Source organism: Ovis aries, chromosome 18, assembly GCF_016772045.2.
Source record: "Ovis aries strain OAR_USU_Benz2616 breed Rambouillet chromosome 18, ARS-UI_Ramb_v3.0, whole genome shotgun sequence".
Classification (NCBI taxonomy): Eukaryota; Metazoa; Chordata; class Mammalia; order Artiodactyla; family Bovidae; genus Ovis; species Ovis aries.
This window is the reverse complement of record NC_056071.1, coordinates 56,326,668-56,346,470: the sequence shown is the minus strand read 5'-3', so window position 1 is coordinate 56,346,470 and position 19,803 is coordinate 56,326,668. Positions and strand designations below refer to the sequence as shown.

Here is a 19,803-nt window from a genome sequence, read left to right as displayed (position 1 = left end):
AACCTCTTTGAGCCTCAGTTTCCTCATCTGCAAAAGGGAGCCAATTATATCACCTTCACAAAGTGGTCTAGAGGATGAAATGAAGTAGTTTGTGCCACATGCCTATCATAAGACTCAGTACACAGCAAGCTCTCAGTGAATCTTAGCCTTCGATGGGAAGGCAGAAGTTGCTGCCATCGGAACTCGCATTCTCCTCTACCTGTGAGTCCTCTCTGGCCAGCCCAGAAAGGATGAGTTGGCCAGTGGATGAGAGGGGACAGAGCTCATGGGCAGCCTGGGCATGGAGGTAGTGGGCTCATGTGAGCTCTCCCTCTCTCTAACCATGAGTACAGAGGGCTGGCTCTCCAGGAATCTGAGGTCTTGGCCTATAACCACACACCACCAAGACTGCCATAGATGGCATTACCCTTTCAAAGGTTTTCGTTTGCTTGTTTTGTAATATTCATTGAAATTTATCAAGCACCTACTGTGTACTTCCCTGGGGGCTCAAACAGTAGAGAATCTGCCTGCAATGCAGGAGACTCAGGTTCGATCCCTGGGTCAGGAAGATCCTCTGTGGAAGGGAATGGCTACCCACACCAGTATTCTTGCCTGGAGAATCCCACGGACAGAGGAGAGTGGCAGGCTACAGTCCTCGGGTTTGCAAAGAGTGAGACACGACTAAGTGACTAACACTTGACTGTGTGCCAGACCCTGTACTCGTGACACCTGTGCTGGACACAGGGTTCGTGTAAGGACCAGATGAGAGAGCAGGTATCAGACGCTGCTTGGTAGGGTGGCAGGCACAGGGAAGAGTCTTGTTATCAGCTCCCTCTGCCATTAAGATGCCTGCTTGACACCTGCGTTCACCCAGGTCCAGGCCAAATTAACACCCTTCCTGGGACTGGCCTGAGCATCTTGTAAACTCCGACAGGACTCACTGAGAAATTAGGGGACCTTGTCATCACTGCCTGGTTCCCCACTCTCACCGAGTCTGACCCGTGTCTGAAGCCAGGATCGGGATGGGCTGGATTCCAGGACAGGGACCTGGCTATGCGGACACACCCCAACCCCGACCTGCCCGCCCACACAGAGGACGGGGGACCCTTCCTGGGCCCCTTCCAGGTCATGACCTGTGCCCACATCCTGCCAGGTCCCTCTCACCTCGGATGACTCAGCCCTGGTGGTTTTCTTTGCTGGGAATTTCCCTGCTCCAGACCTGAGGGGAAGTGGGGTCGGCAGGCTTGAGCAGAAAGAACACGGAACCCAGTTGGGGGCCCCACATGCTTTCCAGCTCTGAGCACTCACTCTATCTGCCCCTCCAGCCCAGTTAATGCCTGATTTCAGAGCTCCCAGAGCTAATCCTCCGGCCTCTCTCCCAGGCCCTCCCCTGCAATCTGGTGGTGGTGGGTGTCCTGGCCCCCCAACACTGTAGGTCTCTGAACATCTTGAGGATTACATCAACAATCTGCACTGCCTGGGGCCTAGTGCACGGTGTGGGACCAGCAGGAGCTGGGAAGGTCTCCTTGAAACAAGCCTGGTCTGTCTGTTTCCTCCTCCACCTGTGGGAGCAATCTGCCCCCTGCCTCCATCCAGGGAGCCGGGAGGATGGAAAGAAGGTGCTGCCCTGAGACTTCATGAGGGAAAGTCACCGTCACCACCTCACTACCACCCCCACCAGCCTCACTGTCCCTTTCTTGCTGTTACTTTTATGCCATCAGTGAAATGTCCTCATTTCAGGGTGAGAGTGGGCTGCTATCAATGCTTTTTACCTGGCTAGAATCAGTCTAACAGCAAAAAGTAATGAGGCCACACATGGACCCATGATGAGAATGACTGGGTCCCCAGGACCTTGCAGATGTAGAAGCCCAGGGCTTTGTCATGACCCCCGGGCTGGGGACTGCCACTGTGCCCAGAAGTCTCCCCTTTTCAGGGCCAGGAGTAAAGAATACACCTGCCAACACAGGGGACTCGAGCTTGATCCGTGAGTCGGGAAGATTCCCTGGAGGCGGAAAAGGCAACCCACTCCAGTATTCTTGCCTGGAGAATCCCCTTGGACAGAGAAGCCTGGCGGGCTACAGTCCACAGGGTTGCAAAGAGTCAGACATGACTGAGCAACTGAGCGCATATACACGCAGCAAGTGCAGCAGTGACGCTGAAGCAGCAGCTCTTGGGGCTGGGGGAGAGGACCCTGGCAGGCCCAGGCTCTGAGCCCCCTCCCCAGGACATGGCCTTAGATGTGTATGACCTCCTGAGTTCCCACGTGAGCTCACTGCAGTGAAAGCTCCACAACCACCACACCAGCGAGGGGACCCCCAGTCTGGTCCCGCCTCCTCATTTTGCAAAAGAGGAAACTGAGGCACAGAGGGGTGGGGGCTTGTTCCCAGTTGCAGGGCCTGTCAGTGTGGTGGACTAAGGGCCGGAGAGGGGCTAAAGGGGTGGGAGAGAGGGAGAGACCAAGCCTCTGGGGAATAGAGCCCATCGTCAGAGCTCCACGGACAGGCAGGCAGCGACTTCGCAGCTGCGTGTGGGCCTGGGGCAGTTTCTCACTTCCTGGAGCCTCAGCCTCCACGTCTAGACAAAGCAGTGGCATCGGCACCCACTCTAGCATTCGTGGCATCACACTCGGCCTCGTGGTGCTCAGGAACAGGTCGAGGAGAAGGAAGGCGGGAAGTGATGACCGTGCTGCAGTGATGAACCACGCGGGACAGGTGCTGGCGTCCTGCCCATCTCTCTGCTCCTCACCCTTCCCCGTGTCCCCACCTGGCTGAGGGTGCCCACAAAATCTGCAGGGCCTACAGTTCCAGCACCTCCGTGGCCCACAGGGGGCTGGTCACCTGTACCAGCATCCTCCCCAATCCTTCAAGGCACCCCAAGAGGAGCGCAGGAGACCAGACTGGGTCCTCTGGGGTGTCCATGGCCCCAGGGCCCCCAATCTGCTGGAAGAGGGGCCAGCAAGCCCTGTTCCCATGCCAGCTCCAACCAGTTCAGATCTGTACAGAGGCCACCACCCCTCCTTTTGACCCTCCTGTCCTTACAACAGCCCGGGGTGGGGGGTGGGAAAACGGAGCCCAGAGAGACGAAAATGTGATATGATCAATGGTGGACACGTGTCGAGCCCTGTGCCCGGCCCTCTGATAAGCCCTTTACACCGTTCACGCACTCAGGCCTCACCAGCCTGAATCCCAGAGAAGGGGTACCTATTCAAGGTCACATAGCCAGGAAGTGCCAGAGCTGGATTTGAACCCATGTCAGTCTGACTCCAAGCCCTGGCTCTCGGGACCCTCATGCATCCTTCTGATGTGCCCTCTGCACTGTTTGTTCTAACCCTGGGATGGCAGGACCCTCTAATGAGGAGCCGGTGAGGTGGGGGTGGGGCGCTGACCTGGCTTGGCGCCCCAGCTTTGCTCTCCTCATCCCCCACCCCAGTGAATTTCTTGTCCATCTCTTGTTGGGACCCAGCCCAGCCCACCCCAAAACTGAGCGCTTTTCATCCTGGGACCTGCCACTGACTACTTCTCACATCTTCTGGGTGAAGAATGTCACCTTGCTTCATATCTGCCTCCCGCGTGGTTGGCTGGGGAGGGGGGACCTGGGGCGTGGGGTGAGGTTAACCTCATTGTTGTCTTATATGGTCATTTAAATCTCCCAGGGCTTCCTCCAAGGGCCAAAAATAATCTGGAGACACAGCAGCTGCGTCCAGACACAGGGAGGACCCGGCCATCTGCTTTGGTTCAGAGCCCTGTGTCTGTCTGTCAGTCTCCCCCTCGCTCTCCCTCCATCCCCGTTCCTGCCTCCGGCCATGACCCGCTTCTCATACACGGAATACTTTTCCCTCTTTCACTCCTGCCCTGCACCCTCCAGGTCCGCTGTGTCTCCTGAGAGCGCCCCGACCTCAGCCCCCAGGGGCCTGTTCCAGGAGGTTATGCAGAAATACAACCGCAGCAAGTCCTCCCAGCTGGCGTAAGTGCCCCCCGCCGTGGCCCCCAGACCATCCAAGCTCACTCTCCTCCAGACTGGGGTTGGGGGTGGAGGGCAGGCCCACTGGCCCCAGGATGGGACCCCCTCCTCCCAGACACACACCTCTTCCAGGTATGTCCCCCTGAGACTCAGAGGCTCCAGTCAACCCAGGCTTGGTGGTCACAGACTCTATCCTCAAAGACCTGCCAGCCAGGCTGAGCTTGTGATTATCCCCTTGGTGTGCCGCCCCCTCAAATGGGCCCTGTGTACTGGAGTCACCCCACAGGGCTCTGAACCTGGGGACCCAGTGAGAGGGAGACTGGGGAGACAGCCCCAGGACCCCAGAGGCTCAGAGCTGAGGCTGATGAATCTGCTGCTTGTCTGTCTCACTTTCCCCCTGTCATCAGCATGGGTCTGTCTGAGCACATCCACAAAGCCCACACCCACAAGTTCGGTTTTGCTTTGTTGCTTTTATTTATTAAGCGCCAGGTGTTAAAACGGAGAAACAATCTGAGCCACAGGAGGGGCTCTCTTTGCCTAGTACTAGGATCTGGGCTAGGTGTGTCCTTGAAAATAGCTCTATGCGAGTTCTGTCTCTGCTCCCCGACATAGACCCTAGAAGCAGCTAAAAGACAAAGAGGGGTCCCATTGCTGGAGCCCCTGTATCCTGGATCAGTTACGTTGTGAGGAGGAGGCGATTGGCCAATGCTTTACTTCTTCTTCTCAGCCCTTCGCAAGCCCTGCCATCCCACCTCCTCCTTGGTGCTGCAGGTAGGATTTTGATCGTCTGGTCTCTGCGTTCCTGCCACTTCCTGCGCGACTGTCCACGAGTTGCTGTCCCTCTCTGAGTCTCCGTCCTGTGTTAGGACAGAGTGGCCTCCAGGGTCCTGTGTGGCTTCTTAGTCTCTGATGGTCTAACACCCCAACAGCTCCCCCCACCCTCGAGGCGGGCACTTTGGCTGAGCTCACAGACAAGCCAGCGGTGTGTGTGCCTGAGTGCTCCAGGGTCCTTACACCACAGCTGGACAAGACCCAAGCTGGACGGCAGATCCTGAGAGCATTCTCATGACACTACACACCACCGAGGCCACAAAAACAGCCAGCCCTCATCCTTTCCACTTCAGCCGGGTCCCACAGGAGACCTTCCGGGGGAGACGGGACACCTACCCCACCGGGGCCTTTCCTGACACCAACAGGGGCTGCTCTGGCCGCTCGTAGGAGGAGCTCATCAAGGTGGCAGTGATGGCGTTGATGGGGACTCCAGGGCTTATCTGGTCAGTTACCCATCGTCCTTGCTGGATCTGTAACTTAACCAGCATCTGTGCTCTGAAGCTATTAATAACCAGAGAGGCTGAGAGCCGGGAGGAAGTGCTGCTCTCGCTGCAGGAAGCAGCTGGGAGGGTGAAGGGGCTGGCCCTGCAGACGTTCCGGGCCTATCCAGGCCCCTGACAGGGATGAGGGTCCTGGGACCAGGCTGGCCTCTGGTCTCACCTCCTCCATCAGGGAGATAGGGACATTCATGCAGCATGTTTCCCAAGGGTGGAACCATAGCAGTCACGGCCCTCACTGGCTCTCTAAGGATGGAGGAAGTCAGCTCCGAGAATGGATGAATGAATGAATGAACAAGTGAAGTGGCTTGGATGAGTCAAGCTAAGCAATTACCTTTCACCTTAGCCCTGGAATCTTTTTGACGTTGACGAGTTTTAAATTGTGAAGGCTTCAGATGTATTAGTCCTCCAGGCATTTAAATCTTGTAGCAGCTAAAAGTTCTAGGGGTGAGGAGGATCTGGAGTAAGGAAAAGGGTTGGGCAGACCCCAGAGAGATACTCACTGTGAATAGTCCCACTCTGAAGGGTCTGTGCTTCCATCTCAGCGCAAATAGGCCCTGAGGTGGAGGCATTTGGTACACTCTGGAGCGCTATGTGCAGGGAAGGTGTTTAACTATCATTAAAACTCCCATGGGGCTGGCCGCCCATCACTTTGGAGGCCAGCACTGGATGCCCGAATCCTCTGGTACGATGGTCTTGGTGCAGCAGAGCCAGGCACTGAAAGCTGCAGGGACAGAGGGGCGCCCTAATTCTCTGTTGGCCACCAAGGAGCTCCTTGTAAAAGGGACCCTTGGTTTCCATCTGTGAAGGTGAATGAGCTTGCTGTGTTTCTTGTAGAGTTTCCCCCTGTGGTGCCCAACTCAGAGGTAAAGACGTGGAAACGCTCCAAGTTCAAGGGGCTCACAAGGGTATGGAACACAGGCGAGGCCTGATCCAGAGCCCGCATATTTATTTTCATAGATTGATTTGCCTCCAAATAGGGATTCCCTGATAGCCAGTTGATAAAGAATCTGCCTGCAATGCAGGAGACCCCGGTTCGATACCTGGGTTGGGAAGATTCCCTGGAGAAAGGATAGGCTACCCACTCCAGTATTCTTGGGCTTCCCTTGTGGCTCAGCTGGTAAAGAATCTGCCTGCAGTGAGAGAGACCTGGGTTTGATCCCTGGGTTGGGAAGATCCCTTGGAGAAGAATAAGGGGACCCACACCAGTATTCTGGCTTGGAGAATTCCATGGGCTATGTGATCCATAGGATCACAAAGAGTCAGACACGACTGAGCGACTTTCACTTTCATGCCTCCAAATGCTCAAAGGAAATCATTGCAAAGTTGTTTTGAAAGAGATGCAAATAAAATTCCCAAAGAAACAATAAAAATTCTAACAGGGAAGAAACTGTCTTTTGGGAAATAGAAGAGGTGAAGGAGTGAAAGAATTAGGGGTCTGTTTGGTTGGTTTGGTTTTTTGTTTGTTTGCTTGGTGGCAAGGTATGTGAGATTTTAGTTCCCTGAACAAGGATTGAACCTGTGCCCCTTGCAGTGGAAGGGCGGAGCACTAACCACTGGGCCCTAGAGAATTCCCTGTTACGGTTCTTAAAATTCTGAATTCTTCTTCCTCTCTCCCTCCCTTCCTTCTATGTTCTTTCTCGCTCTTTCTTTCAAGCAGCAAATATTTATTAAACACCTGTTAAGGACCAGCCACTGAGCTGGGCCCTGGGAATCAAATCATGAGGGATAAAAGAAAGACACAGGCCCTATGGTCTTGAAGCTCACAGTCCAGTGAAGGAGACATACAGATGGTAGGCGAATGATCAAAGACATGTAAACACAAGTGATGAGTCGATGGCTTATGACCGGAGGCAGCGAGAGGCTGACACGGGCAGGCAGGCCAAGGAAGCTGTGATGGGGCTGAGAGCTGGAGGGCCAAGGTCAGGCCTGAGGTCAGGGCAGGCTTCCCAGGGCTCGCCTGTGGGGGTTAGGAAGGATTATTCTCCTCATCGAGAGGACACGGCTGCAGGGGCTGAGCACCTGTCCCAGAGCAGCGGGGACAAGCAGGGCTGTGTGATCCCACGGCCAACCCCGCTCCTGGCCCTGCCTCCGTCCGCCCCGGTCCTGAAGAATGACCCGCCCCTTGCTCTTACAGGCCCGTGGACCCCGTGCTAAAGGCCGTCAAGGAAGGCGATGAAGAGGCCTTGACGGCTATGATCAAGGCGGGCAAGAACCTCTCAGAACCCAACAAGGAGGGCTGGCTGCCGCTGCACGAGGCAGCCTACTACGGCCAGCTGAACTGCCTGAAGGCCCTGCACCGAGGTGAGGCGGCGGGTTGGGCTGCGGCCACAGGTGGGATTGGGACCCATGGGTGGTGGCACTTTCCTTCTGGAGCTTTGGCCCACAACAAGCGTGGTGACCGGGGGCAAGGCCAAGGTACCACCCCGCCTTGCAGAGTTAAAGTCAGCACGTTGGAAGGGAGGAAGTGACGTGTCCCCTGTCTCCCCAACTCCGCCCTCCCATGATGAGGTGGGTCCCCTCCACCCCATCCTGCCACCTCTCCAGCCCTCCAGGACAGGAGAGTCTATTTCCTAGAAGAGGACTGAGGGAGGGCTGACTTCTGAGAGTGCCAGCTTGTCCCAGAATGTTCCAGGGTTGATCTGGTGTGGAAAATACCACAGCTGTGTCTGTGCCCTGCCAAGGCCATCTCCAACAGCTGTGAGATGCTGGGCAACTCATGCCTCCTCTCTGGAGACTTGACCTCCCCCCAGGCTAGATGAGGGTGGGGAACACCTGCAAGCAGGATCTATCTCTGCCCTCAGGGATCCAGAAAGGGACCCCAGGCAGCCCATCACACGCCAGAGCAGAAAGAGCGGCAGTGGCTGGTGGGAGTGTGAGGGAAGGCTGGGTTCAGAGAAGGAGGGGGTTCAATCAGGGAAGGCTTCCCAGAGGAGGTGGCATCTGAGCTGGATTAATATGACCAGGAAGCTGAAACAGCCCTGTTGTAAGTGGCTGAATCCAGGACCAAGAGGAAGAAGGCAGTCTGGTTGGTAAATTCAGGCGGAGGCCACAGGTGTCTGTCCTCAGAATGGGAGGGAATCGGGACAAACTCTGTGTTGGAGGGACAGATGGGTATCTTCCTCCTTCATGAATTTCCTGGTCTGTCCTCCACAGCATACCCGGCAGTCATCGACCAGCGCACCCTGCAGGAGGAAACGGCCCTTTACCTGGCGACCTGCAGGGGACACGTGGACTGCCTCCAATTCCTGCTCCAGGCTGGCGCCGAGCCCGACATCTCCAACAAGTCCCGAGAGACACCGCTCTACAAAGGTGAGCCCAGGGGCGTGGGCTTCCCCCAGGAAAGGTCCAGAGGCGTATCAGGAGGATTTGCTTGCAAAGTGTACAACCCTCCCCACCTACTGTGGGGTCTACTGTGATGGCACAGCCTCATTCAGGTGTATAACTTACATACCTGAACCACTCATTCGTGCCCGTATTCAGGCAATATTTCCCAAGTTCTCCCATGGGCCTGGCACACTGAGGACTCAGAGATGAAAAGACATGGCCCGTGCCCGTGTGATCGTCCGTGTGACTCACAGGTGATATACATTGATTCTGTCAGCCACTGGCACCGAAGAGCTTGACACAAGGGAGCATGGGGGAGGGACCAGGATGTGGGAGAGGGCACCCTCACAGGAGGGGGTCCCAGAGCTGAGCCTGAACAGGAGGGACTCACCAGCTGGATGAGCAAAGGGAACGGCATAGGCAAAAGTGAAGAGGCATGAGAGGGAATTTGTTGCTCCAGGATTTTTGAGAAAATGAAAACCTCCAACTTACTCAATATGTCATCCAAGGACAGTCACCAGCTGCCCTAGCAGTGCCCAGAGTCAAAATCCGAATAATCATAACAGCTGGCAATTATCAAGTGTTTACTATACACCAGGCTCTGTTCTTTTTTCTAACCCTCACATCCATCCACATATGAAGCAAGCACCGCTAGCTTCCCCAGTTTACAGATGAGGCCTTAAGGCATAGAGAGCAGACGGGAGGCACCCAGGATCACACGGCCAGGAAGGGCAGACCTGGGATCTAACTCTGAGGGCTGGATGCCAGCATCACGCTCTAGTGATGTCTAGTCCATGCCTATGCATGTAAACAATCAGCTCCAGGTCTTGCAAAAAGCACAGGGCCTCTACACTTTGAAAAACGACAGAAATTCCCAATTTCCCGTGTGTCTGGCCTCTAAAACCTGGAATATCCCATCGGCAGCAGGAACTGGATCCACTGCAGACCTGCGGCGGAGGTGTCTTCCCTAGAACTCATGTCCCCCGGGCACTGGAGCCATCACCCAGAGCCCCAGCTGTCCCAGAAAGGGCTCCCAAGATGCTGAATGACTCACAGCTGAAGCCTGAACCCTGATCCTGCACGAGCTCCACCCTAGAGCCTTTGTACCTTGCCCCACTCCATTCTCCCACAGCATCCTCTCAGGAAGGTTTCGTTACCTGTGCTTTACAGGTGAAAGAGCCCAAGGCTTAGAGAAGCCGTGAGGTCTTGGGGTCCTGTTTGAAACGCTACACAGGCAGCCCCTCTTCCTTCATGTGCATGCACGTTCAGTCTCTCAGTCGTGTCTGATTCTTTGCCACCCCACAGACTGTAACCCACCAGGCTCCTCTGCCCATGGGATTTCCCAGGCAAGAACACTGGAATGGGTTGCCATCCCCTACTTCAGGGAATCTTCCCAACCCAGGGATCGAACCTGTGTCTCCTGCATTTGCGGGCAGATTCTTTATCACTGAGCCACCTAGGAAGCCCCTCTTCCGTCTCCCCACCTCCCTAACTGACTCAGAGAAGTTTCCAGGGGTGGTTAATTTGGACAAGTTCTCGGTCTCCCTTGGAACAGCTCTGCCAGCACTAAGGGTACATTTAGAGTCCAGAGCCAGATAAGGCTTAAAAGGGAGGTTTGAGCAGGTTGAGAAAGACTTGATGAGCTGCACTCAGAAGACAAATTTTAACTGAGCAGCCTTTGAGGAAGTGTTTTGAGCGGGAATGTGACACTGCCCTCCTCTTCTTCTGGCCTCATGGAGGACTGAAACAGGTAACACCGGAAAGGGAGATGAGTTAGGGGCCTTCTGGAACCTTCCAGGGGACAGAGACTCCAGACCTGACTACCTGGATTTGAATCCCAGTTCTGTCACTTACTGTGTGACCCTGGGCAAGTCACTTAACTTCTCTGTGCCTCACTGTCCTCCTCTGTGAAAAGAGACAACACAGCATCCTTTAAGGGTGTTTGGGAGAACTAAATTAACCACGTGAAGTGCTTAGAATAGAGTACAGGCGCATAACCAGTGCTATACACACATCAGGATATTATTGCTAATTACTATTACTATAGTTGTATATCCTAGGTTTAGTGAAGGGACTGGAACTTAGTGGAGACTCAGCAGATATTTGTTGCATGAATTCACTTCTGGCTGATGAATGAATGGTTGGATAGACAAATGAATGAATGAAGGCGTGGCTGCCCAGGTCCTGCCAGGGGCCCCGCTGACCATCTTGCTTCTTGCTGGGCACAGCCTGTGAGCGCAAGAATGTGGAGGCAGTGAGGATTCTGGTGCAGTACAAGGCGGACACCAACCACCGCTGTAACCGAGGCTGGACGGCTCTGCACGAGTCTGTGGCTCGCAATGACCTGGAGGTCATGGAGATCCTGGTGAGCGGAGGCGCCAAGGTGGAAGCCAAGAATGCCTATGGCATCACCCCCTTGTTCGTGGCTGCCCAGAGTGGGCAGCTGGAGGCACTGAGATTCCTGGCCAAACACGGTGAGTAGTAAGGGTCCCTGCCTGGGTCATGAAGTTCCCAAGGAGCACAGCTGAGAAGGACCTCAGATTAACTCTAAGGGAAAGCAAGTTTAGGTGTCATCTATGGACATACTCTGATTGAGTGACAGCATCTTCCGGGAGTGCTGTGTTAAGAAGGACTCTGAGGTTGTGCCTAGGCTCAGCTGGAAACAAGTTGAGATCCACCAGTGACGCCTGCAATTAGGAACACCCTTGGAGGGGTGTGGTACACCTGCCCCATGTTAGCCTTCTCTCACCTAGTCCAACATCCTCATTTTACAAATGAGGAATCTGAGGCCTAGAAAGAGGAAGTGACTTATCTATCAATAGTCACGCAGCAAATTACTTATGGACTAGCCAGAATCTTAGCCTCCCAACACCTCAACAACTTCTCTTTCCATCACATCACCCTTCAGGGCCAGAAGGAACTTCAGACAACATTTAGGTCACCTCCTCGCTTTATATGAAGAAGGAAATGACAACCCACTCTAGTATTCTTGCTTGAAAATCCCATGGACAGAGGAACCTGGCAGGCTACAGTCTATGGGGTCACAAAAGAGTCAGACACAACTTTGTTATTAAAGAACAGCAACTCACTTTATAGGTGATGAAACCAAGGGCAAGGATGAGAACGTGATTTGTCCAAAGTCACACAACAAATTCGTGGCAGAACTTGGATTTAGACCCTGGTCTTTGTACTCTTTGCCTCTTAAAAATCTTTGTTCACTTAATGGGATAAAATAAAATAATATTGCCCAGATTATTACTTCCCAGTAACAGAAGACTCTGAGATGATGGCAGACATTCTTTCGGTTAAAAAGATCATAATATTCTGATTTTCCCCGAGAACTCTTTTGATCTCTCTTCTCACTCCCGTGGAAATGACCTTTCCGCTAGAGAACCAGACACCAGAAGCAAGCCAGACCTGGGGGCTGAGCTGGAAGAAGCTTTCAAGGACCTGCTGCGTGACAGGTCCTGCACTAAGCAGGAACACAGCATAGGCCCGAGGGGTTTTCTCTGTAGTCTAGGAGGCAGGGAGTGGAGGAGACTGAGGCTCAGAGAGATTAAATGGTTGGTCACAATCGGAGCCTGGATTCTGACTGCCATCATCTGACCCCAAACTGCATGCTCTTTGCACTCCACCACCCCGCCCCAGGGCTCGAGAATTTCCATCCTGGGACTTGGCCTGAATAAGCATCCATTTACTCAGCACGTGCCCAAGCTGTTGGGAAAACAGACCCAGGGCACATCCTTGCCACTGGGGACAAATCTGGACTGACCAGCCAGAGGCGAAAGAGCACAGGCAGGGTCCTGGGAGCCAGGCAAGGAGGCTGGACAAAGGGCCAGGCGCTCCGCGGGTGAGAGGAGCAGGCTAGCACTGAACATCTGCCCAGCTCTCCTGCTGACACCCTGAGTCAGAGTCTGTTCCCGTTGAGGGCTGAGTCCATTTGCAAATCTAAATATTTTTCTTGTGTGAGCAGGCGGCTTTGCTGGCGGGGGTCCAGGCTTTTGGGGAGCAAGTCTTCCGGAGCTCAGGGGTGTTGCAGCCACTTGCCAACTCTCCCTCGGGTGGAGGCAGGAGCAGTGCCTGGGTCCCAGCCCTTAGTCCTGGGGGAACTCGTGTCTGCTGAGCACCCTCTCTGTGTCAGGCTCTGGGCAGGGAGGTTGTCTTAATCCACTCAGGTGGCTGTCACAGCATACCACAGACTGGATGGCTTATAGACAACAGAGGTTTATTTCTCACAGGTTTGGAGGCTGGGAAGTCCAAGATCAAGGTGCCATTAGACTCAGCGTCCCATGAGAGCCTGTTTCTACCTCCTAGACATCCATCTTCTTCCTGTGTCCTCACATGGGGGAAGGAGCAAGGGAGCTCTCTGTGGTCTCTTCTATTAGGGCACTAATCCCATTCATGAGGGCCCCACCCATATAACCTAATCACCCCTCAAAGGCTCCGCCTCCTAACACCATCATACTGAGGATTAGGTTTCATATGAATCTTGGGGGGACATACATGTTTTTGTCTATAGCAGATATTTAATTCCATTATCTTACTTAGATAACCTCACAGTAACCCTGGTTGCTAGGTACTATTTTTCTCAGTCAACAGGTGAGAAAACTGAGGTTCCTAAAGGCTGTTTGAGGCCATAGAGCTCGTAAAGCATGAAACAGAAACTTCAGCTGCTGTCTGTCATGAAAACCTGTGATATTTCCACTAGACCAGAAAGCAGTCATCAAATATTAAAATTATCAGAGAGCTTGTGATAAGCTGACTGCCCAGAGGGGATCTGTGGTTTAACAGATGCTTCTGATTTCAGCCCTTGCTGATATTTCACTGCTATCTCAGTTCCATTTCCTATCAGAATAGGGGCTGGGGAACAGACTGCACTTTTCTCTGCAGAGAAACACCTGCCTTCCCTCTCCATCACCACCAGGAGATGGAGCAAATGTAGGAGATTGGGCTGAAGGGAGACCATTGCCAGACTGATGCCTCCTCCTGGCAGCGTGGTGTAGTGTTTCTTTCAGAGGAGACAGAAGCCATGGCTGTTAATAAATTCCTCTCTTAATCTTTGAAACGGAAGGCATGCTGCATGCATGCTCAGTCACTTCACTCGTCTCCAGCTCTTTGGGACCCCATGGACTGTAGCCCACCAGGTTCCTCTGTTCATGGGAGTCTTCAGGCAAGAATACTGGGGTGGGTTTCCATGCCCTCCTCCAGGGGATCTTCCCCACCCGGGGATTGATCCGGGGTCTCCCACATTGCAGGTGGATTCTTTACCATCTGAGCCACCAGGCAGAGAAGAGCAAATAAATCCTAATTAATAAAGGTATGGGGGTTTTTTCTTTATGAGGCGGCTCTGTGCCCCCCTAGAACTGTGAGGGCCTTCCTCAGGGCAGGATCTGGATCGTTTTAGGTGGAATGAGCGTTAGGAGCATTGTCTATGCCATCAGAACATCTGCCAGGGCTTCTGCAGACCGTCTAGGTTCACGTTTTGGCTCTTCCCTTATGAGCTGTGGGGTCTGGGGCCAGTTGCAGAGGTTCTCTGTGCTTCAGTGCAAGAGACATAAGAGATGCAGGTTCGATTACTGGATCAGGAAGATCCCCTGGAGGAGGGCCTGGCAAGCCACCGCAGTATTCTTGCTTGGAGAATCCCATAGACAGAGGAGCCAGGCAGGCTACAGTCCATAGGGTCGCCAAGAGTTGGGCTTGACTGAAAGGACTTAGCACACACACACACACGTGCTTCAATTTTCTTGTCTGTAACGTGGAGATAAAGTTGCTTCTGATGGCATGGGGTTAGCATATGTTGTGGACTCAAAGAGACAGCACATGTACAGCTCCATGTGTGTGTCTTAGTCGCTCAGTCGAGTCTGACTCTTTGCAACAATATGGACCATTGCCTGCCAGGGTCCTCTATCCATGGAATTCTCCAGGCAAGAATACTGGAGTGGGTTGCCATTCCCTTCTCCAGGGGATCTTCCCAACCCAGGGATCAAACCCAGGTCTCCTGAATTGCAGGCAAATTCTTTACCACATGAGCCACCAGGGAGGGCCCGGCATAGAGCAAATGGCTGGTAAATCCCAGCATGACTATGGCAGTTCAGGCTGGCGGCCCAGGGTCTCAGTGTAGCAGAAAGGGGCTGGGGGTCCTCCGGGTGATCCAGTGTGTCAGGGTGGTTATGGCAGCAGCACCCAGCCCGAGGTGGGCGTTACATCAAGGACAGTGACCGGCCTGATCACTCACCAATCTGCCTCTCCTTCTCCAGGCGCTGACATCAACACACAGGCCAGCGACAGCGCGTCCGCCCTCTACGAGGCCTGCAAGAACGGGCACGAGGAGGTGGTGGAGTTCCTGCTGTCACAGGGTGCGGACGCCAACAAGACCAACAAGGACGGCATGCTCCCGCTGCACATCGCCTCCAAGAAGGGTAACTACAGGTCAGCCCAGGCCCCGCCCACTGGGGGGTAGGGAGGGCCGGAGAGTTCAGGGCCCAGGTCACGGTTTAGGTGGAAAAGTGGAATACCACCAAGCAGTTAGCAAGCTAGAGTGAACGCTTACAACAATGGCAACAACAATAATAATCGCAAACTCCTATGAGGCACTTACCAGCACTTTACATTATAAACATATTTAATCCTTTTAACAACTCTACTTTTCATAATTCCATTAACAGGTCTACTGAGGTAGATATGATTACCTTCTTTTTTTTTTTTCCAAAATGAGGAAGCTAAGACACAGAGAGGTTGAGTGACTTGCCCAAGATCACTCAGCTTGTACATGACAGGAGCTCACTTGTTCCGAACCTTATGTCTACCAGATTCCACACAGGAAGCCGGATAGGAATCCAGACTAGGGGATATTTCTGTTGGGGATGCAAAAATAGCCTCTCAGGCAGTAAGCAACGATGCAGGGAACATCTACAATAATACAAATAGTACCATTGGTACTAGCTAGTTTTTGCTGAGCACTTATTATGTGTTAGGTACTTTGAAAGAGATGAAAGAAGCTAAAGCTCTCAGGGAGCAGTCTGGTGAGAGGGAAGATGCATGCATGCACACACACAGAAACACGCTCATGAAAATGAAAAAGCACGCAGGGCTGAGTTGCATGGTGGTCCTCGAGACTAGTGTGGGCTGGAAGCAGAGGGCAGAGGTGTGCTAGACCTGGCTTGTGCAACTGCTGTGAGCTGATTGATCACCTTGGTAGTCTGAAATCGGCCTTGGTGAGAGTATTTACTTCATGGAAACTGGTGATTGTTAGAAATCAGAGCCCCCTCCTTCCCCCGAAGAGCAAGATGTTAAACTTCCACCCGCACCACTACTAGCTGGAGGGTCAGGAGAGCCTGGCCCAGGGGGTGGAACTCCAGCTAACCGTGAAAGATGCATGGGCCCAGTAATTTCCACTTGACCAGTGTTCCCTAAACTGAGCATTCACAGACTTTCTTCCTGCTTTTAGATGTCTATACCTTCACTTCTTAGTATGGTCCCTTAAAGACATTTTCATTTTAAATGAATTTATTTTCAAAAGGAAACATTAAATTGTTCAAATTACCAATTTACAATTAATAATAATAATAATAAAAACCTTCTCACCTATAATCCCATCTCCTGTATCCCAGATGACACACTTCAGGAGGAAATGCAGCCCTGTCCCCAACAGGGAGAAGATTGTGCATGCTGGGGGGTGTGGGTGGTCTCCGCTCAGGGAGATGGGGGTGAGAATGACACCCTGAGGAATGGAACGGAGACACAGGAGACAGAGCTGACCCTCAGGGCTCCAGGCCCTGCTCTGCAGGTACCCACACAAATGACCAGCCAAGGATGCCTCCCCACCCCATCCATGCACACAGGAGACCTCACCTTCTCTGGGCCACGTAGCAGGCTATGAGGCAGACAGATGTGGGTTTCAATTCCTACTGAGGCCTTGGGGAAGTTATTCAACCTTTCTGAGCCTCAATTCCCTCCTCTGTAAAATACGAAGTAGCCGGACTGCCTGGGGGGGGGGGGCTATTGTGGGGACTGGATGCACGTGAAATGGATGCACATGTGTGTAGAGTAGAAATAAAGCGCCCAGCAGAGTGCAGCACACAGTAGGTGCTTCCTGGGTCTGTGTTCTCTTATGTAGGAAGGGTAAATTCCATCATTTTTCAGTGAAGCCAGTGGAAGGACAAAAGCAACTCAACTCAACATCAACTCAGGCAGAGGTGATGGGTAAGATAGCATCTCGCTCTCCAGTTGCAAAAAGATCCAGCAGCAGTCAACAAACATGGTTTATCTTAGTCCGACTCTAGAAAGATCCAGAGGGAAAGAGAGAGAAGGGTTGACTCTCGAAATCTCCTGGTCCACTGGCTCTCCAAACCTGCCTGTACAGCACAGTCACTCTGGGCTGTTTTTTAAATGACACCTCCCAGACACACAAAACCAGAATCTCCAGGAGAGAAGCAGCCCATGCCTTTATCTTTGAAAAGCTCCCAGCCAACCAGATACAGCCCAGTCAGACCTTTAGGGGGAACACTGATGTAATGAAGCATGATTTTGCAGAGGAGGGACCCGAGGTCAGAGATGGGAAGTGACGTGCCAGAGCATGGCAGAGCTGGGATTGTCACTTGGCATTGTTCAATCACACCCAATGCCTTCAGGTGGGCCCAGGAGCCAGCAGTCTGGCCTTAGCTAGTGGACAGTTTGACGGAGCACTGGGCATGCCTAAGGCTGGCCAGGGAGCAAGGCTGGGCCTCTCTGGAACCACCTATGTGAATGATGTATGCTCCTGGAAAGTCTCCTGCCTGAGACTCGTGCTGACCCCCAAAGCCATTTCTCTGGTTGTTCACCCTCCATTCTCAGATCCCAGGTTCTTCTGGACCCCAAGAGTGAGAGGGATCAGGCCGCAGTTTGAGGGCTGCCCTACAAAAAGGTAAAACCAGGTTCCCACGAGCTTCTGTCACCTGGCAGGGCCCCTGCCAGGCAAAGCCCCAGTGCTGCACTCACCCCAGGGCATGTGGCATGTGGCCCTCTCCATGCCGTCCTTCCTTGGCTGCTCGGGGATCTGCTGTGACATTCTCTAGGCTTTCCACACTCAGCTGCCGGCCAGGACACCCTGCCCGTCCATGGCACAGAAAGTAGCTCCCGCAGCTGGGGTCTGTGTTCGCCAGATGGTAAATTCAGTGCATTTACTGCAGAGCGTGACATTTAGGTGTGGCTGAGAAAGAAGCCCCCAAGACCCCAAAATCTTAGGCACCTCCAAGATATACTTTTTTCTTAGTTTTCATTTCCAGTTTAGCAAACGCAACTTTTGAGATTAAAACTCAGCACCAAGTGTAAGAAAGTGAAGTCACTCAGTCGTGTCCGACTCTTTGGGACCCCGTGGGCTGTAGCCCGCCAGGCTCCTCCGTCCATGGGATTTTCCAGGCCAAAATACTGGAGTGGTTTGCCATTTCCTTCTCCAGGGGATCTTCCCAACCCAGAGATCGAACCCAGGTCTCCCACACTGCAGGCAGACTCTTTACCATCTGAGCCACCAGGGAAGCTAGCACCAAAGATAGATTTATTAAGAAACTGTTGGTATTAGACAAGAGCAGATGGCCCAAGGTTCCTTTAAACTGAATTTAGAATAGCACTGCAACCACTGGATCTCAACCTTGGCTACACACTGGGACCCTGGCGAACTCTTAAAGTCCCAACGCTTGGGCCCCAGCCTCAGAGATCTCACTCAAAGCAATCTGGGTTGGGGCTGAGGCTGCAGATGATTTTATGGGGCATCCCAGGAGAGAACCAGTATCTTAGACTCAATTTTGTGGCTGACATATAACACAGACTTGCCCTTGGACTTTACTTCTGGCCTCCTCATTTTAAAATATACTTTCTCTTTTACTTCTAATTAATATTACCTTTGCAAGACCTTTAAAACTCTTTCTGGGAAAACTGCTTCCCTGCTCTAGCTCCCAGGAGAAAAGCTGCAGACTTTCCCCCAGAGGGACCCCTCATGGACAGAAGTTCCACTGTGCCCTTGGGGACACCCTCAGGCAGATTCTCCTCTGTGGAGTCTTTTCTGGCTCCACACAGCCTCAGAGGAGAGAGAATCCCCCCAACACACACACACAAATACAGAGCTGGGTTGACACACCGCTGCCCAGTGTTACTGGGAGCGGAGCCATTTGTGGGCAGCTTGTTCCCTTGTGAAAGTCAAGTCCATGGTCAAATTTACACTGAATGCTGGCAAAGGTCACACCACCATGACCTGGTGACCCAGGAGGCTGAGCTGGTGGGTGCAGCCTCTGTGCTGGGGAAAGAAGAGACGGATGGGACACTGGGCCTCCCAGACACCAAAACTTGTACCAGGCAACGGGCACTTTTGCTGTCTACTTAAGTTGCAGTTCGAGCTCCTGTAGTCCCAGGGCTGCCTATGGGAGAAGTAGGAAGGTCCCAGCCTGTCTTATTGGGTCCAGCCTTCATTCTCCTGCCTTCTTCCCACCAACTGGGCTGGGAGAGAGGAATGATGACATGCAGACATGCGCTGGGGCCACCAACACCTTCATTCTGCCTGGGCTTTGCTATCTACCTCCAGGCCAACCTCACTCTCTCCCCACCCCCATATTCAGGTCTCAGTTTCACCCCCTGTAAAATGGGAGGCTGGACACACTGATCTCCAGGCCCCACGCAGCATGACACACTGACTCTCAGCTTGGCCATGTCCTACAGAAGTGTACAACAATTAGATGATTTCACTGTTATTAAGATGATGCTTCTGGGACCTAGGCTGCCTCCAGTCATGTTCCCACATTTCTGCCACTTTGCCTTGGTTCGACAGGGGACCACTGGAGACCAGCTGTGACCTGCCAGATATCAGCCCATCTGGCCAGCGGCCCTGGGCTGTCCCCCTCGCTCTTTTTCCTGTGGTTGGGCACGTTACGGCTGTTACAGAGCATTTGTCAGCGATGGCTGCGGTCCAGGGTGAGGCCCTGGCCCTGCCTTTGACCAGCACCTCTACAGAGTGAGGTCAGGCCTCCTGAGCCTGCACAAATAGAAATTAGGAGGCAATTAGCCCCCCTGGGTGTGTGAATTTCCTTTTGAGGTTTGAGAGGCAGATTTTAAGCAAACACAGCATCACTAACCATAATAATACTTTCCACTGGGATCCTAATGGGAGATCCCTGGCATCAGATTTCCAGGAAGCCAGAAGCCCAGGAAACCCAAGTGCCAAGAGACAGAGAGGCTTGGGAAC

At 53.1% G+C, this 19,803-nt stretch overlaps 1 protein-coding gene and 1 long non-coding RNA gene across 2 annotated transcripts in view; one reads left to right on the top strand and one right to left on the bottom strand.

Annotated features, from left to right (window-relative positions):
• ASB2 (ankyrin repeat and SOCS box containing 2) overlaps positions 1–19,803 on the top strand; it is a 48,048-nt gene that overhangs the window by 18,447 nt on the left and 9,798 nt on the right. Inside the window, exons 3-7 of the mRNA XM_027957345.3 lie at positions 3,844–3,942; positions 7,405–7,571; positions 8,424–8,579; positions 10,823–11,068; positions 14,852–15,023. Of these exons, the coding sequence (XP_027813146.2) occupies positions 3,844–3,942; positions 7,405–7,571; positions 8,424–8,579; positions 10,823–11,068; positions 14,852–15,023 (840 nt within the window). The remainder of the gene's footprint in view (positions 1–3,843; positions 3,943–7,404; positions 7,572–8,423; positions 8,580–10,822; positions 11,069–14,851; positions 15,024–19,803) is intronic.
• LOC121817117 (uncharacterized) lies at positions 4,390–5,249 on the bottom strand. Its single transcript, XR_006056883.1, has 2 exons — positions 5,107–5,249; positions 4,390–4,796 (listed from the first exon to the last, which is right to left on the bottom strand). It is a non-coding gene; the product is annotated as an uncharacterized LOC121817117 (long non-coding RNA).